At 43.0% G+C, this 27,173-nt stretch overlaps 1 protein-coding gene across 1 annotated transcript in view; it reads left to right on the forward strand.

Moving 5' to 3' along the window:
* Positions 1–2,735: 2,735 nt before the first annotated feature.
* The window catches only part of SLC9A2 (solute carrier family 9 member A2), a 30,977-nt gene continuing 6,539 nt past the window's right edge, over positions 2,736–27,173 (forward strand). Inside the window, exons 1-7 of the mRNA XM_072335667.1 lie at positions 2,736–3,006; positions 8,694–9,157; positions 14,158–14,408; positions 20,535–20,752; positions 21,648–21,850; positions 24,232–24,321; positions 25,658–25,728. Of these exons, the coding sequence (XP_072191768.1) occupies positions 2,736–3,006; positions 8,694–9,157; positions 14,158–14,408; positions 20,535–20,752; positions 21,648–21,850; positions 24,232–24,321; positions 25,658–25,728 (1,568 nt within the window). The remainder of the gene's footprint in view (positions 3,007–8,693; positions 9,158–14,157; positions 14,409–20,534; positions 20,753–21,647; positions 21,851–24,231; positions 24,322–25,657; positions 25,729–27,173) is intronic.

A 27,173-nucleotide genomic window follows, 5' to 3' on the forward strand; every position in this document is an offset into this window, starting at 1 on the left:
TATTAACATTTGATGTACAACCACATAACTCAAAGCCATATCCACAGTGAGAAAGCCCCAGTAAAAGGAAAACCAAATTGCCATGACTCATAATGGTTCAAAGCACACCCGACTACTGCAAACCTGTGTGGTAGTGGTGAGTCCTGCAAGCACACTGCGGGTACCAGAGCTGTTCCTTGCTCTAGCAGTAACTGACAGCAGTAATCAATAGATGGATTAAAAGGTAAATAAAGTAAATTATGTGGGTTCCTATCTTGATGTATAAAAAAGCATGTACTCTGTCACGTGAAGCACTGTTAGCACTGTCTCTGATAGAACAGGCAATGTGGAGTAGAACAAGGGATGAAAGTACACATGGGTGCAGATGGCAGGGCGCAGTGGGGGCAATGAGGCATCGGTAGGTGTATGGTGGGAAGGGTAGCTCAGCTGCAATCAGGCGTGCTCCTGTTTGTGCTGTCCATGAAACAGTGCGGAGCGACCCAGCACCAAATTGTTCTGAGGCAGGAGCAGATGCATTGAGCTGTCAGGGGCAGAGCCATGACGAGGCGCCACGGCGCCAGGGACACACCTGCACATCTCTTTGGCTGGGGGAACCCCTCCCTCCCTGATGGGCTGCTTTGTGCCTTGGGTACATTCTTCTCCATGTGGCGATGACCCCAGGAACAGAGTCCCCAACATCTCTGGGATCAGTGAGGATACAGAGCTTCAGCTGCACAAGACTGGTGGAGATGGAAAGCAGCCTGAGCTGCAAACACTGACCCTCAGCATCTCATATCATGCTTGGCTACACGGCACCTATGTCAACAAGCTTGAAAGCCAAATATTCCCTGCTGTATGGTGTGTCATGCAGCAGGGGTAATTCTCATCTCAGTGCTAGATAAACTCAGCCATACAATCTACCTATAAAATAAATAATTTACTTTGGCATAACAGTAAGTGGTGTCAGCCCTGGTAACTGCTTGCCATCCGCATTCTCTTAACTCTCACTGTCTTTCAAGGTCTGTGTCAAAGTACTTGATATTTCCGTTTTTATCACTGCAAATGCAAGTCACCAGTGTCAGGATTCATTATGTTTTTCACCCATTTTATTTTATTTTATTTTCACATTTACCAGCTTCTCATTTTTCATATCAAGAAGAAGGGAAGGGAAGGGAAGGGAAGGGAAGGGAAGGGAAGGGAAGGGAAGGGAAGGGAAGGGAAGGGAAGGGAAGGGAAGGGAAGGGAAGGGAAGGGAAGGGAAGGGAAGGGAAGGGAAGGGAAGGGAAGGGAAGGGAAGGGAAGGGAAGGGAAGGGAAGGGAACTAACCACATCCCTCAGTGCCACATCCATACAGTTCTTAAACGCCTCCAGAAACAATGACTTCACTGGGCAGCCTGTGAAGGTAGTTTTGGTTTGTCTGAGGTCAAGGAAGATAGATACACTTTGCCATAAAGTCATGCACGGTGGTGTGTGCCAATAAAGATTTTATTAGTTTGGACTTCGGAATACCACATTACTCATAAGTGATGATGATGTGTGTAAATCCATTGTTTCAGGAAATATGAGAGGCTGATGCTCAGTGTAGTGGGAGAGAATCCCTGTCCTGCTGAAAGACAAGATCAATTTCTGGTGCCTTCAGCATGAGCAGCATTTTGCCAGTGACACATTCAATATCAATAACACACACATATATTTATGTACACATATATATGCATATAGGTATGTAGGTTGCACTGAAAGCAGTTTTATCTTCACAGAAACTACAATGAAGAGCACAAGAACACTATGTGATAGAGTGAATTTTCAGCTAGGAAACACTACTTTTCCACATAGTCACCACTGTTAGCTATGCATTTTCACCAGCAATGAAGAGCCTGCATGCCACACTCATAAAATCTGGTGCCAGTGGAGGTGACCCACTGTTACCATCAACACTGCTAAAGGCACCAACCAATGCCTCACTGTGCTCACACCCACTGTTTGGTGTCTATAAACATCTAGTAAGTGTTGATGAATGTTAACGAGTGCCATTTTTGCACATGGAGGAATGCAATGATGCACCTTTGCTCCATTTGCACATCCATGTCAGACACTGCTGTGTCAGACCGCTCCTCTGCTGCCATCTGTCACACAGCAACAACATGTAATGGGATGTTGGTGGGAAGGTTCGACCTCTACTGCCATCACACCAACATCTACCTTTGACATCATGGCCAACATCAGAACACAGGAGGCACTACTTCTGGAGCAGCCCTTGCAGAAACACGTTAAGTATATATATGTGTTCCCATATTTTGGCATTCTATGAACAACAGACGTAATATTCAACAGTTAATATCTACAGTTTTACGCATTTTAGATATTGTATATTCTATACTATATAGCATGCATATAGATATATATGCACATATACATCTGTCGATGTTTGTAGCGCGCTCCCTCCTGCCGTACGTACGCACACATGCACACACGACACTCTTTTCGACTAACTCAGACTTCGTAGCTCACTCCGGCGCCCTGCCCCAGCACCACCGCGCCGTCTGACAGCGGCTGGGCGGCGGCCGGGGGCAGCGGGGGCGGCCCCGGGGCTCGCGGGGCGCCGGGCGGGGGCTCGCCCAGTCACCGGCGAGAGGCGGAGCCGGCGGGGCCGCGGCGGCGGCAGGTGTCCGCGGCGCTGGCGGCGGGATGGTGGCGGCGGCCGGCGCGGGGCCGTAGGGCGGCGGCGGGGCCGGCAGCGGGGCGGCGGCGGGGGCGCCATGGGTGGCGGTGGCGGCCCCCCGCGCCGTGGCGCGCCGCGGAGGCTGCTGGCGGTGCTGGCGGTGCTGGCGGCAGCGGCGACGGAGGCGCGGGGCACGGCGGGGAGCCAAGCACCCGGAGCGGCGGCGATGGGCACCGGCACCCCGCCGAGCCCCAGCGGCACCGCCTTCGAGGAGACGCGGCTGCACGTCTTCACTTTGGACTATCCCCACGTGCAGATCCCCTTCGAGATCACCCTCTGGATCCTGCTCGCCTCCCTCGCCAAGATCGGTGAGCGCGGCCCACGGGGATTCCCGTGCCCCGCAGCCCGGGACCGCCGCGGGAGCCCGGCGCGGGGAGCGAAGCTCCGGGAGGGGAGCGCGGGGCGGGGCTCCCGGGGTTGGCGATGCCCCTTCTCAGCGTCATGCCCCGGGACGGGCTCGTTCGGAGGGTTTGGGGTGGGAAGGTGCAGGTGAGCAGCGGTTACCTGCAGCCCGCTAAATCACGGGCTGGTAGGATTGGAAAGCCGAGTTCAGCCGGGCACGGCAGGGTGTTCCTTGATGGCTCTGCTGCCATCGGAGCGCTGTTTTCTTCCTCTTATAGTAACGCCAGCTATAATGACAGCTTCATAACAGAACAACAGATCGATGAAGAGCAAATATTTATGAGGAAGACTCCTCGTTGTACTTTCCCCACCATTCACTCGTGTCCCGAGAAAGACAGAAAGTGCAGCTCTGAATGAGTGAGAAAGGCCGCTTATTCCCTCATGTGGAAATTATTTGTATTGCATAGTTTCACTGTTTTGTGTGGTTTACAGACCGTGTGCCTGATGAGCTTTCTGTACCCCAGACCAAATAAACGAGTGCAGCAGACTCATCTAAATATGTCAGGAAAATGCATACTAGAGACCTATTTTAGAGTCAGTAAAGCTATATATGATGGACCCAACTGTCTCAACTGAAAGATAATGGCAGGGATAGACCTGTGGAAACCAAATAAAAAAAGTCTGTACATTCTTTGTTTAACTGGGAAATCTGAGATTTGGGCACAGATTTGGGTGGTCCTGTGTGCAGCCAGGAATTGAACTCAGTGCTCTTCGTTGGTCCCTTTGAACTATGGTTATCCTATGATTCTGTGATTTCAAACAGAGCTATGATCATACTTTGATGGAAGAGCTCGATAAAACTTTGACGTGGCTTCTTTTTGACATTTAAACGGGGTCACATTATTTACACATTACATGTCAGGTAATTGAGTTTCTGCAAAAATGAACACTGCTGCTCACCTCCAGCCACAGTCAGCATTGAGCTGTGAGCCTGATCTTCCACCCCACTACCTTGCTGTAGCTTCATCGCTTTCTACAGAAGTACCTTTATCATGCGGCCAGCCATTCAGGTTGCACATCTAAATGTATTAAAGGTGCATACTTAGCCCTTAGGGTGAATGTAGGTGTTTGCAGAATCAGGATGTAGTTTCAGAGTGATGCACTCAGATAAATCATGAACCGTCATAGCCAGAACATAAGGGATTTGGGAAAGAACTCAGCTAGCCGAGTGCTGCAGATTTGCTCTGGCTTCTGAGCCTAGATACAGCAAGAACTGTTGAATCAACTAACACTCCTTTTGCTTCATTAACCGTTATAGGTAATCCATCTGAAACATGTCAGCACATACGTACATAGTAACAGATTCTAAAGGACTGTATGCATTATAACTGTCATGGCATTTTGCTAGTGCACAGGCATCTAAAAAGTAAGAAAATGAGAGTTGCCTACTTTTATTTCCCAAGCTGACTGTAGAGCAATGAATAAGCTAAGAGTGTAAATGAGGATAAATGCCTATAATTGTCAAATCCCTTCAGGTACATCAGAGGATGGTTGATGTGGCAGATGTAGGGCACTGTCCCTGCTGTTAGCAGCATGCTGCAAGCAGCCAGGGCCAGGTACCAGGTGTGGCTGCTCCAGCTCTACCACGCCTACCTTCAGGGCCCCAGCTGTGGGGCTGGAATTAGGAACATCCAGTTCTGACTCCCAGGCTCCTGCTGGGCTCCTTATCCAGCGACTGCATCGCGTGCACCTGCCCAGCATGGGATCTCATCACTCCCAAGCCAAAGTCTGTAGGACAGGATGGTTTCCCTCAGTTCAGAGGATTGGAGAGGAGTGTTGAGCCCCTTCTGCAAGGCAGCTCTCTGGGGCATCCTACATTTCTTCCAGGCAGTGCAGGCATCCTGCTCGTGTTGTGCCACCTCGAGGCGCGCGCACTGCCCAGGAAACTTGGGTGCTTAATCTGGCATTGTGCATTCCTTTCTGGGGCTGGGCAGAGGGTGCTTACTTAGAATACTGCTGAGCAGCAAGCCTTTATGAACAGAGCTCTAAATTCTGCTCAGCTGCAGTGAATGTGGAAGATAAGGTCATGCTAATGACAGCTCCCACCACATCCTTAGGATCCCAGCTGTATCCCAGCACTTGCTAACTGCCTTTTTGAACGAGCATGTTTTTGTAGAAGTGCAGTTCGATTGAAGTGGAAGCATTCAAAGATCTGCTCGTTGCAATGGGGGATATCTAACTGAAAGGCTTCTCAGATCCCCTTACTGTAGACTGGAATTATCAAAAGTGCAAGGGACAGCATAAGAAAGGATGAGAACCTAAGCATTTTTATGAAGTATGTAGAAAATAGGAAACTTAGTGTTTATATTCCAACAGAGAGCAAGAGCACCTTTTGAAATCTAAGAAATTGCCTTGAGCAGAATTGCTAATTTCTGTCTACCTCTAGTTACTTATCTTGTGTGGTGATACCATACATGAGGTATGTCACTAACATGCTGATGAGCTCACCAGTGCGTTAAGTGGAATCCAGTGCACCCCAAACATGCTGTAATCTCTAGGCAGTGAGACTGGTCTGCTTACTGCCCTGTCTTGCTGAACTCCTATGCCCCTAAACTTAGAAAACGTTGTCTAACTCACCCAGATTGTCATTACTCATATGCTTAATCACAAGCACAATTAGAAGTGCTGCCTTTCAGAACTGATGTGATGCCCCATCCCTGGAGGTGCTCAAGGTTGGATGGGGCCAGGTTGGATGGGGCCCTGGACAGTCTGAGCTGGTGGGGGCAGCCCTGCCCGCAGCAGGGGTTGGGGCTGGGACAGCTTTATGGTCCCTTGCAATCCAAACCATTCTATGATATCCTTCCACCATCCTCCCCTGAATATAATGTTTCCCTGAATAAAACTGTTCAGCACCTGAACTCTGAGAACTGAGCCACTTACACATAATGAAAAGTACATGTCTCAGTGGCATTGTCAGCATCAGAAAGCATTGGACTTGGCCCAAAAATAGGAAACCAGGACTCTAAGGTCCTTTCAGCTTGAAGAATATTGAACTTGCATATTAGGCAGTGCCCAGTGGCCTGAGGGTAAACATCTTCCGTGCTTCCACTACATAGTCAAGAGTCCAAGAACAGGGTCAGAAGAGGAGAAAGTAGGTACGGTCTTGGGTTCAGCCAAAGGTCATTCATGTGCTGCATAGTGGGAACCCTTCAAGGATGAGGTAGAGTACCAAGTGCTCTGGGAAGGTATGAACTTTCTAAAGAGTGACTTGTAAAGGAAAAAAAACAAGAAAAGATTTTTATTTTATGTCCATAATAGACGTTTCATTGCTTTTGCAATAGACCTGCTTGGAAGGTTTTGTTTGTTTGTTTGTTTGTTTTCTTTCCTTCCCCTCATTAAAAGCTGCATTTGTATAAATTCCCTTGTTTTCAATTTTTATTGAGAAAATGTTTCAAGATACTTTCCAAGGGCTTTTAGATCTTCTAGCAAAAACTACTTACTCAGGAGAATCTTCTTAATCACTCTGTCAGAAATTTTGGCTTCCTGCCACTGCAGAAATGAAGACAGACCATAATATGTTCAAGTGGAAGTGTCTGAAAGGTGAAGAGACAAGTGTACAAGAGGCAATTCTTATCTTCCCAGGGTCATTACCTGCTTTGCTCATACAGCAGACTGGATCCTAGTGATTCCTGTTTCAAGGAACGATAGTGAATTTAGCAATCCTAATGCGTCACAAGGCATATATTAAAAAGCACTCTGTTCATCCGGAAGAGAGAAAGAAAGGAGGCTTGAGCTGTATATTTTTAAGAACAGCTTTAATAGTTATTGAATACATAAGTAAAATTCTGTAGATCAGAACAACTTTCTCCTTAGTCTTGTTTAACCATTTGCTTTCCATAATGATGAAATCAAGCTTTCTTTTACCCGGAAAAAAATCAGTGATGAAAAAAGAACAGAGTAAGTGCTACAACATACAGAAGCCTCAGACTGCGAACCTGGATGTGAACTGTTCCAAGTTTGCAGAAGTTTAACTGTTTCGACTACAGGTGTGAATTTTACTGAAATAGTTATACTGAAATAGACGCCCGTTATTACCACACCCAGTGTTTCCACGCAGCTCTCATTTAAAATAATTTAAATGCTTTTTACTTAGGCGGGAATTGTAGGATCTTGTGGGTGTGGATAGTTTTCTATATAATTATATGGGCCAAATATAGATAAGGAGGAGCCTGGAAAAGATTGGTATCGCCACGACCTGGAATGTGACCTTTGTGCATAGGGTTGACCATTCCATTAGATTGGCCAAAGTAAGTTCCTTTCAAACATCTGCCATTCATTACTGAAAGTCACCCCTACACGGTAATCAACTTCTAAAAGTAATTGGAATCTTTAAGTCAAAACTACGTGGCTTTGAGAATTTTTGTAGGCAATTCAACACTCAACTCTTTAAGTCTTCTTCAAAAGCCTTTTTTTATTCTTTATTTTTTTTAGCACTCTGCACAGATTTTTGTGACAGACTCTCGATGCTACCATAGTTCATGTGATAGAGAAGGATTAGTATAATAATACAAGCTGCAGTTTATTGTTCCTTCATGGAAAACATATTTCTTTTTGTTGTTGTGAAACCAATTTGGAGGCTCTGCTATAGAGTAACGTGGCTGATGATGCCCCTTCATGGTCACTGAGGAAGTGCCTTGGTTGAGTGGATGCAGGTCATGTGGTGGTGCCCCTGGTTTTCAGACTCCAAAAGAAGCCTGAAAATAAAATGAATGTGTTTGTTTTCTTAAGTTCCTTTGTGAAGCTGGGTATGGAGGAAGGGTGGTCTCCCCTATGAGGAGAGACTAAGTGAACTGGATTTGTTCAGCCTTGAGAAAAGAAGGCTGAGAGGGGATTGGATCTGAGGTGTGGGAGCCATAGTGGTGAGGCTGGTCTCTTTTCAGTAGTGCGTGGGGACAGAACTAGGGGAAATGGGCTGAAACTTCAGCATAGGAAGTTCCACAGAAATGTGCGCAAGAACTTCGTTACGGTGAGGGTGATGGAGCTCTGGAACAGGCTGCCCAGGGAGGTGGTGAAGTCTCCTTCTCTGGAGATATTCAAGACCTTCCTGGACGCCCGCCTACCTGTGTGATGTGGTGTAGGGAGCCTGCTTTGGCAGGGGGGTTGGACTCAATGATCTCTAGAGGTCCCTTCCAACCCCTACAATTCTGTGATCCTGATTTTTTTTTTTTTTCTCTCTACCTAGGTGTCACTTGCCCTTTAGTAGAAATGTTTTGAATGTGTTCCTGTAGGATTCTAAGTTACAAACAGCCACAACAGAAACAAAGCAGCAGCTAAAGAACTTGAAAAAAACAACGCAAAACGACAACGTAGTTTCACAAACAGAGCACCAGTTGCTCTAGTCAGTCTAACTATTCGCAGGACACTCTAGCTATTAGATTGTCTCTCCATCAAATTAATTGAATTAACTATGCTAGATGACAAGTTAACATTGACCTGTGATGGTGGTCCATTTCAGTCTTTTTGATGAAAATGAAACTGCTCTGCAGTTGCTGTTTGTTCACTACAGAGACTAAGATAACAGAAATGTGGAGTAGTTGTTTGGATTCTTTGCAAATAACCTTTTCATTTTCTTGTGTTTGAATTTCCTTTGAAGGCTTCCATCTCTATCACAAGTTGCCCTCAATAGTACCTGAAAGCTGTCTCCTTATTCTGGTTGGATTGCTTCTTGGTGGGATTATTTTTGGAGCAGAGGAGAAGTCCCCACCTGTAATGAACAGTGATGTGTTTTTCTTGTATCTTCTACCGCCAATTGTACTCGACGCTGGATATTTCATGCCAACTCGTCTTTTCTTTGAGAACTTTGGTACTATATTCTGGTATGCCGTGGTGGGCACACTCTGGAATGCCATTGGCATTGGGATTTCACTTTTTGGAATTTGCCAGATCAGTGCATTTGGTTTGACTGATATCACCTTGCTGCAGAATTTGCTCTTTGGCAGCCTCATTTCAGCTGTGGATCCTGTGGCAGTGCTGGCTGTGTTTGAAAATATCCATGTCAATGAGCAGCTCTACATTTTGGTATTTGGGGAATCATTGCTGAATGATGCTATAACTGTGGTAAGTTACCTGATAAATGATTAGTTGATTAAAGTGATAAATGACTGCTTGCATGCCACTGTGTTGTCTGTTTGAATGTATGTGGTTATTGCAGTTTGCTAAAAGGGGGAGGTCACTCAGTGTTAATGCATTTATGCAATTCTCTGAACTTCAGGTTTAGGAACTACAATAGCTACAGCAGAGCAACAGGCAAGGGTAGCATATTTGCTCAAGTGATTTTACTACCTGACCTCTTTAGTTTCTGTATCTTTGAATTCTGTCACTTCCGTAATCTTAAACTGGAGGCTTGCCTCACCTGCAGAACTGTAGTTGGATGGGACAGGCAAAAAGGACAATGTAAGGTGTTCTCAGGGAGAATGGGTGAGTTATTCAGCTACCATGGGCATGGGATCCATGTGATGCCAGGTGTTTGCATGTGTCCGTCTGGTTCAGACTACATAAAGCCCATCCATACATTCTCACAGGCCACAGATGAGCCAGGACAGCCACCTGGAGGTAGCAGTTTCTAATCATTAACTAGCTGCACCAGGTTTGTGGTGCTGACCTGAGGACAGAAATCTGTAAATTCCATTAATACTCCCAGTGCCCCTTGTTTGTACCTGATGACACTGTGCCTGGAACATGACTCCCATTTATCTATACCTTACTTGCAATCCTGCCCATGTAAACTATGTCGTGGCATGCTTTCTGTTTTGTGAGCTATGGAAACACATTTTGTTTTCATATGACAGAAGAATCAGGAAGATTGATGAATTAGGTCCTCACCTTCCCTGTCTCTGTCACTGGCTTCTTATCGAATGTCCCACTCCATACAGAATTATCCTTCAGTTTTCCACCTTTCTGGGGCATTCCCTCACCTGCTTAACACCTGTGTATCTCAAGCTTTTAATATGAGCCTTGGTACTGATAATTTCTTGTGTGCCCTGAGGCATAGTGCTCTACACACATACACTTTGTGCTTTAGCAGACTATGTCTTATCCCTTTGTATGGCCTTGCCTTAAAGCCTAGTTGTTCTCTTCAGCTTACAGCTGCATCTGCCTGTTACTATAGAACTGGCACATAAGACAGTTGGGGAAAACAGTGGGTGTAAATTCTGAGTTTCAGACAATTCAGCCATGTCTGTGTCTGTCTCTATTCACTCTTAATGAGGACATGTGTGAGGCAATCCTTTTTGTATTATTTTTCGAGAGGGAAAAAGGGCTACTTTAATGTTAATATAAGCTTTTTTTTTTTTTTTTTTTCCTTCTAAAATTGTTTTTTCCGATCACAAAATCAATTGCCTTTCTACTGGACCAGCAGTCAATCTTTCAAATTTTGCTAGCAAAACACTTCATCTTGATGGTGGAAGCGTGTGTGCATGCCAGTGCCCAATGGTGGGTTACTTCAAGGCACCTTTTTCTTATGTGCCGGCATGGCGGTGATTTGTGACTTTCCTGTAGGCATCATTGTTGCCTTCCTTGGAGTCCTTTCTCATGAAGTATCTGCCCCAGTGCCCCACCATGGGGAGAGGTACTCTCAGGAGTTTCACCTGCCAACCCAGCAGGTGCAGTGTTCATACTTGTATTTGCGGGGAGTGAAAGGGATTTAGAGTCTGTTTGGTCTTACTTCCTAGCTATTGCTTGGGGGTGGTTCCTGGCAGGAGATCAAGTGGTTTCCACTAAGCTAAGCACCGGTCTGCTAATGGTTCCTTGTTATGATTTTGCACACCTGCAATCGTGCTTAAACTGAAAATGTGACTCAGGCAATCTCATGAGGCTGTTCTTGAGTGCCCTGGGTGGACCTTGCTCCCACACCATGGCGGTGCTGCTGGAGCAGTCCTTGCTGCAGATGCCTGTGGTGGGATGCGGGATGGGGCAGGAGAGGTGCTGAGGTCAGGCTGGCCATGGGCAGTGTTTCACAGCATGACTCCAGTAAACATGCTTCCTAAATACTTTAAGCCATTCTTCCTGCTAACCTGCTTGCACTGCTGGGCTGCTGCTAATAAAAGCTTTTCTTCGGAAAGCAGTGTCATTTGAGCTTTCCCTTTTCAGGAAACTTGTTACCCTACCTTCGTTTTAGCTATAAAGCAGGGAGTGCATTCTTAGCAATCTCAGCTCTGCTGTGCTTCTCAAATGGCTTTCATGTCTAACTGGTTTCATAATTTGGATGATCCCACCGGTGGAATTTTGAAACCTGAATTTAGTTGAGGACAATATTTGCCAGTCAGTTATATTGCTTCTCATTTGGTTGGTGCCTTACCAATCACCCAGTTTAGTGACAGCTACCGTGAGGAAATAAAATGGCAAAATCACAGCTGAAGCTGAGTTTTAGAGGTTCAAATTCCTGTTCTGGGCTTAAAATCTCACAGAAGGAGCCAGTTTCATTACAATAATATTAAAAACATTACAGCAGCACTCTGCGTTCTACCTCTACAAAAAACATTAGAGTGCTTTCGAGTAATTTCAGAATTAAAAACAAATGACTGAAAACAGATGAAAATAAGTAATTAGAGTCTAGGAAAAGCACATATAGTCTGAGACACGATTAGAAACATTAGTGACTGATGACTCTTGGTGTAACCTTCAGCAAGTTCAGCTAAAGGATGTTGAGTAAATCTTGAACTTGAATAAAAACAGTTTGCATGCCAAGTGCATTGCAAAATGTGGCTGTTGTTGCTGTTGTTTAACTCACCTGAAAGCTTAATGAGAGCTGTAAATCTGAACTACCTGTGCAGTAAAATGGAATGGAACCTGATTGCGATCTCTTGCACAGTAGTACAAATAAAGAACAATAAGAAGGAGATTAAAATAATTTTCATGACATTCCATAGTCTTAGCTACTGCTTCCAGCATGGCATGGTTTTCAACAATGAACACTGCATTTCTTCTCTCAAATAAGTTGCAGCAGTAGACTCTAGATTAACATCTACGCTGGAAATAGACTCCACTCTGTTTGCAGGTTGAGTACTTTGCAGTGGAGATGAGGCGATGCTGTGGGAAGTCTGTTGCTTGAGTAGGTCAAAATTATATGCTTTACAAGCAGGTGTCAGTGACCTTTCTTCAGATACTTGCCAAACATATGTATAAATATATATATATGTATATATATATATATACTTATATAGTTACTTTTGAAAATGTAAAACAAGGCTGTTTGACTCAAAGAAAATGATCATGTTCCACAATCCATACTGAGGTAGATGAGTTTCTATAGGTATCTTGAAGAATAGTGAAACACAGGGGCAATTACAAGTGCCAAGAGGTGACTCAGGAAGATCATAGAATCATAGAATTACTCAGGTTGGAAAAGACCTCAAAGATCATAAAGTCCAACCGCAGCCTAACCATAGTACCCTAACTCTAACAACCCTCTGCTAAATCATATCTCTGAGTACCACATCCAAACGGCTCTTAAAACACATCCAGGGATGGTGACTCAACCACCTCCCTGGGGATTCTATTCCAGTGTTTAACTACCCTTTCTGTAGAGAAGTGTTTCCTAAGATTTCTCTCCTTTCTTGATACAAAACAGCACTATTTTTTTGCAGCCTGTGATTCAGGTAGCCCTGTGAGTCTGTGGAATGAAGGGTCTTTGTAAAACGACAAACAAAGGCACACCTTGTTAGGAGGCTTAATTCTGGTATGTTTCTCTCCATGCAAATTCATAAGGTCTAGAAATCAAAACAGTGAAAATCAGTGGAGCATATGACATTACTTTCCTGCCCCGCACAGGGCATAATATCGAGGAATAGGGCAAAAAAAAAGCTGTGAGTCTGCCTCCCAGCAGCAAAGTGAATGGGTTTGTCCAGGTGAAAAATGACACTTCTCCCAGGTGGACTCATCCTGACAATTTTGCGCTTTAGAAGCAAGCAGCTCATGTTCTTGCTCTTCCCCTGCTTGTTGGTCTGAAATGGAAATCAGAAATAACCGGTGACCCTGCTATGTTTGATTTAACCTTGTGTGTTTTTTATTTTTCACGCTTGCGCTGGAATATGCTTTTTTTTTCTTTTCCAGTTCTTTCCTTTCACTTAGCTCAAAGGACCCTTAATAGCCTGTATCTTCAATTACTCCTAAGTGAGGACTTTTGCCTATGTAAGACTTCTCAAATTTTGGCTAAGAAGATCTGTAAAGCTAACTTTCTGTCATGTGAGAGAGCAAGGCTGCAAAGGTGACAAATCCTTCCCAGCATTCAAATACCTACAATGTTGGCACAGTGCAAGCGCTGATAAAAGATTGTTCTTTCAAATAGCATTTCTGATAGAGAAGCCTGTTTGATTTGCTAAGAAGTCCATAAAGAAAGCAAAGTTTAAACTCCTGTAAGCTGCCCAAGCTGGTGTTTGTTATGAGCATGGTGGCTAAGACTGTGACCCCAGTTTCTACTTCTGGCTTAGGTGTGCTCTGTGCTAGGAATAGGACCAAACTTTGGCCTGTACACGGGGATCATATAGCCACCGTGATATCACAAGGCTGGAAGCACACATGTAATATTGGGCAATGCTTGAATCTTCCAAATAAATCTGCAACTTTGAAAACCATTTAAGATTTTCTTTAAGAGAGATTGATTCTGTTATTGTCTTTTTAGTAGTAATTACTGATTTGAGAAACTTGAGCTTTATATTATTGTTTTATATATAGAGAGAAAAGGAGATCTGGCCTAGAAAATGTTATAATCCCATTCATCTCATTTGTTTAAGGAGGGCACTTGTAAGAATTTTGAAAATGGAACTGGGCAAATACACAGGTCTTCTATGGGAATTAAATTGAAATCTCTAGAAACAATCTAAGGTTTGGAAAGCCCTTAAACTATTGCATTCAAAATGATTAAGTATATCAGAGAAAGGCCGCTGCGTGGATGACCTGTTTCTTGTAATCTCTGGTGTGGCTGCAGTCCAGTGTTTCTCAAAAGTAGGTTCAAGGTAGACAGAGAAATACAAAGTCCAACCATGAAGCAGAGGAATGCAATGACACAAAAGGAAATTAAGAAGAATTCAGAAACATAATGTGCTTTCTTTTTCTCATAGGTCCTGTACAATTTGTTCAAGTCTTTCTGCCAGATGCGCACAATTCAGGTTATTGACATATTCGCTGGGATTGCTAACTTCTTTATAGTGGGGATCGGTGGAGTATTGATTGGAATCCTTTTGGGATTTGTAGCGGCCTTTACCACCCGTTTCACCCATAAAATCCGAGTGATTGAGCCACTCTTTGTCTTCCTGTACAGTTACTTGTCATACATAACAGCTGAAATGTTTCATCTCTCGGGCATCATGGCGTAAGTACCCCAAACTTCAGTAATAATAGCACTCAAATAAGAATGGGAACTGCAGAGAGGACCAGATTTTGCAAACTGTGCCATATGGTCTCACTCCACTGTGCATGGCAGTGGAGCTGGCTTGAGGATTTGTGGCTTCTCCCATTCTGCTCCCAGCCCATTGTCTCAGCTTGCCACCACGCCAGCTGTGTCGCTAAAACTGCCTGTGGCATCACACCATAAACCATATCTTTGAAACCTTCCAAATTAAAAATAATCCCTAGTATTTTTGGTGGGGTTATTTTTACCTCAGATCAGTTGGGTGACCTGTGTCCTCATGAGACCCCACCACTGGTCACACAGGCATGGCCTGAGGGTGGTACACAATGATGTGGGGGCAGCCATGGCAGGCAGGGAGTGGCAGTGGTAGCTGCAAACCTCATGAGCTGGCTTTGCTGCCGATGCCAAGGTATTGTGAAACTGCATCTTCATGTAGTCATGTGAGCAGCCAGCAAATGCCATTCAGTGGAGACGCTTGTATCATCCAGGCAAACTCCTGCTTCATTACAAATACAGTAAGATTTGCAGAATCTAGTCCTACGATGATATAAACCATCAGTTTAATAACTTGATACATGTGCCTGTGTGTTACAATGCTCTCTGAATACATTGCAATGTACAAAATAATATTATTCTTCCCACTGCTAACAGATAAAAATATTTTTCCTCTGCAGGCTTTCCCTCCTGGGCTTCATTAAAGAGAAAGCACAGTCTCTCTCTTGATGCTGTTTATACTCTAGCAGCTTCATCTTTAGAAAGAGCCTTTATGACACTTGATATGCTTAAATGGTTTTCTCAGGTTCCAAGTAATATTTTTAAAAGGTTGACCTTCTTTAATGACTTTGTGTTGTTCTGGTGGCAAATGTGAGTCATTCAGGTATACAAAGCATAGATATTTGAAAGCCTATATGTTACTATTGAGTGTTACTAAAGCTCGAAAATTCTTCATTTGATAATTATCTTGTAAGAATGTGAAGATAGGTTTGATATCATAGTTCTGATAGTATAAGGAATTCTGGGTCTGGGAAACAATTTACATGGAAACTTACAGCTGATAAAAAAAGAAATATGCCAGGAAACCACAGGGGTCAGTACTTCAATGTAAGTAAAGAGCTAAATATTGCATAGGTCTCCTTCTCTGATATGAGTCTAAATAAAGCAATGTATGCATCCACTTTGACCGAGTTCATAAATGAGCCATCTCTTTCCCCATCTTCTATTCATAGCATTTGTGTGGTTTCTAGTTTCCTCCACTTCTTAAGTCAAATGTTCTTGACATCCTATGATCAAATACTCAAAGAGCTTCAAAGCCAAAGATGTGTGGCTAAACTGTGCATGGAAAAAGTTGTATCAGCATGCAGGAAAATACTGAACTGGACAGTCTGCATCCGGGATAAAATGGAAAGGGCACAGTGGGAACCAGCACACCATTACTTCACGTGGCACCAGTGAGCTATTCATTTCTGTTTGTAATGGCAGCCCTTGAATGGGTGCAGAGCAGTATAGAAAGCCTCCAGGATTTTTATTTTTATTTTATTTTTATTTTTATTATGTGTGTGTGTTGTTTTTTTCATCCACCAGTACAACAGAAAATCATTTATCTTTAAAATATCCTATGCATGTTTTGACTGTAAGTGGACTTCAAAATAGCTGAGGGAGGTGAATACCTTGGGACCTCTGCAGAGGTGTAGATGCTCTGCTACCATGGCACACACAACATAGCCCCCTCCCTGCAGTGCTGCTAAACACCTGAAGCTCCTGTAACCCCCACATCACCTTGGAGGGAACTGGAATTGCTCAGTCTGGAGAAGAAGAGGCTCAAGGAAAATCTTAGTGTTCCCTACAGCTACCTGAAAGGTGGTTGTGGTGAGGTGGGGGTTGGCCTCTTCTATCCGGTACCGGTGATAGGTCAAGAAATGATGGCTTCAAGTTGAGCCAGGGGAGGTTCAGGCTGGATATTAGGAAAAATTCTCTGAAAGAGTGATGAGGCTCTAGAACAGGCTGCCCAGGGAGGTGATGGAGTCACTGTCCCTGGAGATGTTGAAGAACCAGCCGTGTGGATGTGGCACCAAGGTACATGGTTAGTGGGCAAGGTGGGGAATGGATGGCAGCTGGACTAAAATAATCTTAGTGGTCTTCTCTAGCTTTAATGATTCTGTGATTCCATACCCTGTGATCTTTGCATTTAGTTAGGCTTTGAGCTCTAGAGAATACTCTGCCTTGTGTGGGAGTGCAGCGTGGGGCTGAGCCCTGTGCTGTGCTCTGCAGTGAGTGCCCTGGTCCCAGCCACTCAGTTCTGGTCTCAGAGTCAGCCTGGGCCAAATGACCTTGAGGTTCCCCTTGCAAACTGGCTTGTTCCTGTATTCTGGAGTCATTTGTAGTTCAGCCTGTAGGGAAGAAATGCCCAGTTTCCCTTCTTTCACCTGTATCCCATGTACTGAACTACTGATACCCTCTTCCTTCATACCCAGATTATTAAGGATTCACTGCAAGGCCTTGCACGTACACACTGTGTCACACTTCAGGCAGAAAACAGGAGCAGGAACATGTAGTGTTCTATAGCATATAAAAGACACATGCACAGAGTGCCTCTTTTCTGTGCAAGCAGAAATTCATTAGCAAAAAGGAAATGAGAAGTGATCTCTTGTTCCTCTGATAAGCCTGCGTACCCACTCTGGGGACAGATGATTCCTGAAGCACCCGTGTGTAGACCATGCACAGGGTCACTCAGCCAAAATATTTCCAGGCCTGACTCATTCCTCGCCAGCTGCCGTGAGAAAGTGCTCTGCAGCAGAGGAAGGAGGTCCTCCTGTAATTAGAGCCGAGCTGGCATCAGGATCAGGGTGTGAAAACTACAGATGTAAATCTGAACTTTATCTGCCTGGTTCCCATTTCTAATTATAATGCCGTATTCGTCGCTTAGTAATTTGTTATGAAGGCAGCGAAGAGGCAGGACTATTAATATGTTTTGGGTTGTTTTTTTTTTTTGCAACAGTCATTTAGCAGGCTGAAAGGAAAAACATTGAAACTACTGTGAAGTTAGTAGGTCAAGGAAACTTGAGGATTGAACGCAGGGGCCTAGTTTCTTGCACTCCTGACAGAAACTCTACTGTTTGTACAGGAGAGCTCTTCAAAGACACAGAAGGCTGCAAGTTAATTGCAATTACTGTTTTCTCCTCTGTTTCTTGATAAGGGCAACTGCCTCAGGTCACGTAAATCAAGGCTAGAAGTGAACAGTGATTAGCTGTGGAATAGTACTTATTAGTACTTGATAGTACTTAATAGTAGAAAGAATGTACAACACAATTTGTTATATTGGTGAATCATCTCAGCTGTCAACACTAATTGGGTAAATGCAAAATGTGACTGAAAAGGATATTCTATACATAAGAGCATAGTCCCTTTAAATTCTTGTAGTTAAACGTGGTAGGTGTTTTAGGTTACAGGTTGTAAAGATCCAGATTAATCTGGTGACAGATTCTTATCAGACATCTATTTCAGTGTCTCCATTACCTCAGAATCCAAAAACAAACTGTGTTCGGAGCTTCCCTTCCCACTCCCCAAGCTGCAGGGCTTTTCTAAATGGATGTAATCATGTAAACTATTTATTTTAAGAGAGTAATAAATAGTATTGAGTGTTGCGTTTTGTCTTTGATGCAGGCCCAACAGCTCTAATGCTTTGGACAGTGAGCTGCAGCTTTGAGACCCTGAAATGACTGTCTGGAAGGGGCTGTTTTGCAGCCTGCCCATTACTTTCTTGCTAGATTGCTTTTGCTGTCGCTGCACTTGCCCGAGTGCCATCTGTGCTATGTGTGAGCTGATTGAAAGTAGCCAGGACTTGTTACACCTGTGCAGTTAATCTGTGCCTTCACAGGAGGGCTATCAGGGGCCATGACATAACCTGACATATTTGTAGCTCTATTAGTGAAGTCTCTGGCTTGGCAAAGACTGATTTGGCAATGAAGATGAAAGTTCTGGAGGGTTAAAATGATAAGGAGATCTGATATCCTTCTTCTCATATACTTTAGAAGTTGCTGAACTGAAGAACCCAGGAATATTTCCTAGCTCCCAGGCTTGGGTATATGTCCTGGCTGGATCATCACTACATGTCAGGACAAAATCCATGCATAGTCAAGATCTCCTCCTACTTTTTTCCTGAGATGTATGGGCATATATATATTTGGGATCTAGTGGAATCTATTCTGAGATCCTTTTGGAGCTACTGCTCATTGTGAAATTTCTCTTTCCACTTTGCAAAAGGGTTTTCCATAGAATCGTTGGAAGTTGGAATGGACCTCTAAAGTTCTCCTAATCCATCTCTCTTGCAATGGGCAGGGACACCAACAGCTTAATCAGGTCACTTAGAGCCCCATCCAGCCTGACCTTGACTGTCTCCGGGGATGGAACATCCTCCACCTCTCTGGGCAACTTGTGCCAGTGCCTCACCACCCTCACTTTAAAATACTTTTTTTCTTATATCCAATCTAAATCTCTCCACTTATAATTAGAAACCATTTTCCCTTCTCCTGTCACCTCAGACCCTACCAAAGAATTTGTCCCCTTCTTTCTTGTAGCCCCCCTTTAGATACTGAAATGCTTCTACCAGGTCTTTTTTAATCCCTTCTTTTAGAAGAAAGAATCCATATGTTTATTCCAGTCAGTATGCTTATTCTCAGCTCTCCTCAGCCTTCCTTTCCATTTGCACTCACAGGAACATCAGAGTTGTTCAAAGGTGGGTCTCTTGGCTTGGAGGTGGGACATGCTCAACAGAAAATTTTCTGCACCTGGATGTCTATGAGACATGAGGAAAACTTCCTTAACTTCTTTCATGAATGGATCTGAAATACCTATCCTTTTTCTCCTTTGTGACTAAGAGCAATTTGGAGATTTTCATAGGAGATATTCCCTGTGTTGGCAAATCATCTTTGTAGACCAAAAAATGCACTGGGATAAATAACCATGGGATAAATCCTTGTGGGCTATAGTCGGAAAAGAAACATAAATACACTTCTATGTCTAGATTTAGTCTATATATTTTGGCTCAGAATCCATACGTGGATACGTATAATACTGTGATTAACTGGAACAGCAGAAAAGACACGGCTGTGATGAGGGAAGACATGCTTTGCCTTAAGTGTGAAGAGTGACAGTAGTTTCACAACCAATTCTGCATTAGTTGCCCACACTGGCAACTGCTTGGAAATTCAGACTGTACTTCTCTTCACCGAGGCTGCGCCTTGAGGTTAGCCTCCAGCCAGCACCACTGGCCACCTCTGAGCCTGGAAACTTTGCATCTGAGTGGTCTCAGCCATCCATGTGCTGTGGAGTACATCTCTGTTGTACAATTAATGTCATCCTTCACTTTGCTCTTCCTGCTGATTAGAGAAACTATGCTTATTAACTTCAGCTTAGAGAAGGGACATATAGGCATGGTAAGCCCTATCTGTTCTTTCACTTATCAGCTGAGATAAGTGATTTCATTCATTTTTAGGTGCTTTAAATGCTCAACAGCAGCCTGTGTTTTTTTCCTCTGAGGCTTTGCTCAGCTCTACGCATATGGAAAGCAAACAGTAGCCTAGGATGGAATTTTCTGTGGCCTTGTTGCTTATGTTGCCTGGAAAAAGGAGCTGGCTGTTGTCATTGCCATCAAGGTGGGAATGGTTTGGTGGGCCAGCTACTAATGGGAAGGGAGTGAAGTCCTGCCCCAGGGCTTACGGTTGCCATCCTGTCTGTTAGTATCTGAATAATGTTTTTTGATGTCCTTCAGCAGCAATAGGAGCAGCAATCCCTGCTCTCCAGAGCTGCCCTGGCTCTCCTCAGCTCTGCCTTTCTCAAAGTGCGTAGGCCAAGTGACCCCTGATTGTTGTGTGTGGGTTTAGAAGGTGACAAAACTCTCCATACACTTATGTGTTCTCAGAAAACTTCCTACCATGGAAAAAACAACAATAACAAAAAACAGGATGTTCACTAAGTCTATAACTTGGAGGTTTGTTGGTGATGAAATAAGTCATACTTTACTTTATATCTTAAAGAGGACTACGGAAAAGTGAAAAGTCAATGAAACAGAGGATTGTGTTTCCCTTTCAGGATTACAGCTTGTGCCATGACTATGAATAAATATGTGGAGGAAAATGTTTCCCAAAAATCCTATACAACAATAAAGTATTTCATGAAGATGTTGAGCAGTGTCAGTGAGACACTGATATTCATTTTCATGGGAGTGTCTACAGTTGGAAAGAACCATGAGTGGAACTGGGCCTTCGTTAGCTTCACTCTTCTGTTTTGTTTAATCTGGAGGGCACTGGGTAAGCAAATCTCAGACCATTTGTCGTGTTACTTACAAGTGATACTTCCTACCTTTCTTCCAACAGAAAATGACCATATGTAGAGAGCTCCATTATCTTACATGTAACGTATCCCAGATCTTAGGGTTCCACTTTACCCCAAAACAAAATCCAGAAATCATTTAGGTATTGATCCTACCCATCAGAAGGCAGTGGCAGCTATATTTGTTAATCTGAGTGAATGTATCTAATTAGTCATTTCTTAATGAACTTTTTATTCGTTAAAGAATATTCTATTCTGCACAAACCTTATACTGAAAAATACCCTCAACTCAACTCCTGGCCCTCAACTCCTGTCCCCTAGGCTTGCTCCCTCAAGGTCTGCCCTTATGCCTTTCTCCAGCCTGCCGCATCTCTGTAACCTGTGCCTTTGGTACACCACCGTGCATTGATGTCTTCTTGCTCCATCCCCAGACCTCCATCTTTCTTGTCTATGGAAATAAAACTGAGTGGCTAAGTAGGATTTTGCAGGGTTCAAAGAGCAGATTGTTGGAGGTGGCAAGCCAAAGTGTTCCGATGCACCCTAAGTCCCATTTAAAAAAGTAGTTTAGGATTGTGGTCCATGCTGAAACAAGAATTACTATGACATTAGAAGTGGCTATCTCACAGGTATCAGTTAGGTGCTTCAGGTTCTAAATCTAGGTGGCCTGAGGTGACTAGATACGATTAAAAAGAATTTTAGATTTTTCTTTGGTGGTGTTTTCAAGCTGCTATGTAACATTTTATTCCTTCAATAACATTCAAGTAAGAAGCAAGCACAGAGTTTTTAGAACAAGTACTGGCATTGTGGGGGATTTCAATATAATTTTGATTTCCTTTTTTCTCTTTCTTGTATTTCCATTTTTTTTTTCCTCAGGTGTTTTTGTTCTGACTCAGATCATTAATGTGTTCCGAACAATTCCTCTCACTTTTAAGGACCAATTTATTATTGCCTATGGAGGCCTCCGAGGAGCTATTTGCTTTTCACTGGTATTTCTGCTCCCTCCTTCTGTGTTCCCCAGGAAGAAATTGTTCATCACTGCTGTTATCGTGGTGATATTTTTTACTGTTTTTATTCAGGTAATGCCTTTCCTCTTCTGGACCTTTTCTTTCTCAGGCAAGATGTGAATAAGCTGTGGGTAGAAAAATAGATATCCTAAATTACTGGAACATACTTGAAGTGACGTATTTCTGTATTACTCCATGGTCATACTTAAAAAAAAAAAAGAAAAAAGAAAAAGAAATGCTATGCAGTCAGTATACAGATAGCAGAACTATGTCAGATATTAAGTACTTAGGTGAATATTTAAGTACTATTAAGCATTTAGGACCCAATGAGGTTGCAGTAGAGATTAAAGATAATCTGGGTAAAGCCTCAGTACTAATTCCTTGTTAGAATATTTAAGTTGTATGTTTACTAAGGAGCTGGGTATTGAGTGCAGAGAAGTGTAGAAAGAGGAATGGAAAGCACTTAAGAGTGCTGCAAAGTGAACTGTAACATTTTAATCTGGTGTTAAGCAGAAATATTGAATACCAGCTGAACGTCCATTCAAAAGCACCACTGACGTGAAAGAATATGAAGAACAGATCTCTGGTATCACAGTGCTCATGGAGAACTGGTCTGAATGAATAGGAGGAATGAGAAGAAGGAAGAGAACACTGATTTCAAAGGATAGAATACTTTAAAATGTGGATATGTTGGGAATGTGTTATGAAATGCACTGTGGTTTACCAAAGAGAAACCAGATATCATTCTTTGATAGAGAAATCTGAGAGTAATCTCATCAAACTAGATTACTGTAAAAGCTTCCCTTTCATTTATTTGGTTAGGGATGGGGTGAAAGACCGGGGAGCCATACAGGAGATTATTAGCTTAACTGTTAGTAACACATAGGTTTAGATTGGCTTTCAGGTGACTGCAAAGTGAATGAGGAAGTGAGGAAGGAGTTGGCAGTTTCTCCTTTAAAGGGAAATAGACTAATAGGGTAGTTTGGGTCTGAGGGCATCTAGTGCGACCTTATGCCCAGAACAGAGCCACCTGCAAAACTAGATCTACTTACTCAGGGTGATGGCCAGTTTTATTAAGTATCTGTGAATGGAGATTCTGCAGCCTTTCTCAGCAGCTGCCTCAGTGTTCAACCACCCTGATGAAATAATAGGCTGATGAGTTGTTGTGGACAGAATTCCTCAAAAGGTGATTCCAGGGGATGGTTTTGTTTAATATTGTTGTTACTGAGTTTTTGTATGCTGATGTTTCTTAATGACGAACCTTGGAAGGTGACAACATAATGGGGTATTAACTAGAAAGAAGGGGGACCAAAATGATGGAAATAGAATGAACTTTAACAGCAGCGTGTACAAATGTTGTTCTTTCTAAGACATTCTTAACTATGGATTTCACTTTAATAAATCAATGGACAACTTTCATTTGGAAAAAAGAATGAAAAGGGAAAAAGACGCAGGTGTATTGGATGATGATGTGCTTAAGCCAACTGCACCAATGCACAAGAAGTGTGTATTGAGACAGGTGATTCCAGCAGAGAACAGTGTTGTGTTCTAGAGTAATCACTTGGGACTGGTAAGCCTGTTGCGTGAAAGAAGACCAGAATGTCTCGGTCTTGGCAAAGTGAAGAAGAGGGAATGTAATTACTGTTTATATCAGGGAGTGAACATCAGGGAAGGAGGAGCACTGTTTAAGCTAAAAACACACTGTTGGCAGAAGAACAAAGTGGTACAAAGTGACCATGGTGTAATTAAGAAGCAGCTTTCTAATTATCAGAACAATGAGGTTCAGGAGGAGTGTTCCATGTGAGCAATGGGGCAAAGAAACCTAACTATTTCTGAGATAAAGCTTAATTCGTTTATGAAAACAAGTACGTGGCACGGTTGTCTTGGATAGTGGGGACTGATGTCAACACCATGAGATTTCTCTCCTCTGTCAGTATGCCTGTACAAATAAACAGTGATATCAGTTCCTCCACAAATAATTGTTCAAAAATCATTATATCATTCTGGGGCAGCCAAAACTTTTGTTCTTTCTCTCAGAACTGTACAGCATGGACACATATTTACCAAAAGTCTTTGTGTCCTGGGTCCGGTTTGTGCTACTCTTGAGACTACCTGAAGGTTACACAAGACAAATCCCATTAGCAGTACGTCATTTACCCATCTTGGCCCTCTCTGCTGTAGACAGTGGGGCTTTCTTTTCTTCTGTTGTATCAGTGGAGTCTGTGTGTTGACAAGGCCTTTACAACTGCGTGCAACACCTGCTTATTACAAGAGTTAATTTGCTGTTAGGATTGTCAGGCTGGATTTTTGGGAGCTAAAAAGAACATCTTAGGAGCTAAAATGTTATTTGCTGCCATTTTCACAGCTCTGACAGAGACAGAGAAGATTGAAGGGCTTTGTTCTTTCTTCATATTTATGGAAAAACACAGAAACATTTGCTTTTTTCTTCACAGGGAATAACAATTCGTCCTCTGGTGGAGTTTCTTGATGTCAAAAGGTCAAATAAAAAGCAGCCTGCTGTCAGTGAAGAAATTTATAACAGGGTATGTTGTAGCTTCATTGTCACAGATGAAACCTTCATAGAGATGAAATTCCTGATGGCTTTTCAGTATGACAAGCTTTTAACACACGGCATTACGTAGAAACACTCATTCTTTAAGATTTCTTTTCTATAGCTGTTTTAAGCAAAATAACTGCAGAGTTTATACTTTATATTATAGTTATCATAAGTATTAGGTGTTTTTGATTTGAGGTCTTCACTTGGTTTTGCTCACTTGTTGAACTAAATTATCTTTTTGTAATTTGTTTCACATAGGAGATATGTGTTATTTTAGAACTTGACTACATTAAGAAACCTTTGGCAATTTAATTACACTACACTGTAGTTGAGTTAGTCTAATTAAACACATGTAAAATCATCCTAAAAACACACTTAAACTTCATAAACTCTCACATCATCAGTGTCTTAATAGATTTGTGTTTTGAATGCATACGTCTCTAATGATGGTGGTTCATTCGCTGTGTGTTTTCTTGAATGTAATTATCCTTGCAGCAAATCTGCTGAAAAAGCCTAATTTTAAATTCCAAAAATTAGGAATAATAAGGGTCACATTCAGTAGGGAACTGAATCTAGGCACCCAAAAAGTCAATTTTTGATCTTACCCTTTGGATTTCCCCCCGAAATTTAGGGACCCCTACTGTGTTCCTTGAATCAAGAGCACAGTTGGCTGTGAGCTGCCGCAGGTATCCAGTGAGTTCTTAGTTGAATCAGTTTACCCTTTTGTAACTGGCAAAAGACTGAGGAAGAATGTGGTTCTAGTAATGGTTGCTCAGGACACTTCAAAGTCAGGTAGGACCACAGAACCCTGAAACAGGAGCTCAGGATGTTGGCTATGGCAGATCTGTTCTGTGCATCCAGAAGGGGCAGTGCTGGCTGCCCACTTGGGCTGTCTCCTCCTGAAAGTCACACCTGGCTCACTGTCAAGCCTGGGGAAGTCCCTGGAGAAGTTCCAGGCATAGCTCCAAGAGATTAGGGAACTTGAAAGAAATGGAAATATGGCAAAAATAACTCCAGATTGAGGCAGGAGCTCAGCAAGATTGATGTTGTGGAGACTGGCTTCTGTCCTTCTTGAGATTTGAGCTCCAGGGGAGAACAGTATCCAGGTGCCCCCCTGGGCATGTGAGTGAGGGCAAAACTGACCCCTTTCAATATCTGTAAGCCAGACCCATGCCTGTTTGCTTAGACTGCATTTAATTAAGCATCGTCCTGAATTTTGCCTTGGCTTTTCTGTTTTGAAGTAAGTTGAAAATTAATGAAATTTAATGGTAAGCCAAATGATATCCATACCTTTCTGTAATGAATCAACATTTCTTATTTAGTTCTTCGATCACGTGAAGACAGGAATCGAAGATGTGTGTGGACACTGGGGTCACAACTTCTGGAGAGATAAGTAAGAACGGCACTTAAAACTTACTTTGTAATACAGGGGAGAATGAACTGGCTCTGCAGCAACAAATGAAAGCTGCTGGGCATCAGATTTCATTTTCAGCATTTTATTCTTGAACGCAGATGGTTGTTTTTAGAACGCGTGGGTTACGAAGAGAGAGCGGTAAAACAATGTCTTTTTAACTAAACCACAAGCAAGTAGTACAAAATTTCCAGCTGGGAAAAAGCACAGCCCTCTGATCCCAGGGTAGATTATTCTACCTACTGAGAGTGTGGGTAATCTCACTGTTTCTGACAGTTTCAGAGCATTTCCTGCATGTCTGCTGAGCTTTTGATCCTGAACTGGCTTTCCTACTGCAGACTATCTCTCTTCGTGGTGTTAAGTGAGGGGTTAGTTCCCTAGATGATGTGAAATAAGCAAAAGCTCTGGGACTTCCGCTAGGAAGATCAAGGCACTGGCTGGCATGAGGTACACGAGGGATCCTAATGGCAGGCAGCTCCACAGTTCCTGATGGGATTATTTAAGACTCAGTTAAGAGGATTACCAGTGGCTATACCTGAATTATTTATGTGTGCAGTTCAGCTGCTGAATCATCATCGTTGTTTGTGTGGATCTAACTCCCTTTTCTCAGAAGCACATTCTTTTTCATCCAAATCCTTCAGATGCGAAGCAAGGGCATTGCTCACCCACCTTCTGGTCATTGCTCCACCCAGAATTTAAGCATTTTATACAAAGAGGAACAGCATCAGCAGCAGAGGTTGAGGATCCCTCTCCAAATGACTTGAGGGCATGGCTGAAGATGCTGTCCTGACAGATGGATGACATGGCTACAGCTTTTCTTAGCCTGGTTCTCCTGCAGTTTGCATGAGATCTGTAACCAACAGATTACAAACCGAAGGAGAGTCCCACCTCTTCGTGACCTTCAGAAACATTTTTGACTGAACTTCAAGAATAATTTCAGAATGACTGGAGTGCAGGATATTTTCTGACAAACAAAGTCACTCTGCTCCAATCAATATTTTTTCACTAGGCATCCAAGAGAGCTGAAGTTGCTCTAAGTAAAAAGGAGAACTTCCAAAATTTTACAAGGGCAGGCTAAAGTTTCAAAGAAAAAGCAGTGGGTGCAAACGTAGACCTTTTATTTGTTATTACAGTAAATATTTAATGTTCTCTTTGTCTCCGTGAAAATAGAGAATTAGAAATAATGTTGTGCAATAACACAGAGTACATAGAAGCTAAAAGTTGCTGCTAGGGACACTGTGCTTTAACAGATCAACCAAAACATAGGTTAAAACTGTCTGAAGCAAGGATGAATTTGACCTTTTATTATGATACCCAGCAGTAAGTTACTAATACGAACAGACACATTCCCGAGGAATAAGCTTTTTCACGATTGCTTTAGCAACAGTACAATAGCATTCCTCAGCTCTGCCCAGTAAAAATTAACT

This window comes from Excalfactoria chinensis, chromosome 1, assembly GCF_039878825.1.
Source record: "Excalfactoria chinensis isolate bCotChi1 chromosome 1, bCotChi1.hap2, whole genome shotgun sequence".
Taxonomy (NCBI): domain Eukaryota; kingdom Metazoa; phylum Chordata; class Aves; order Galliformes; family Phasianidae; genus Excalfactoria; species Excalfactoria chinensis.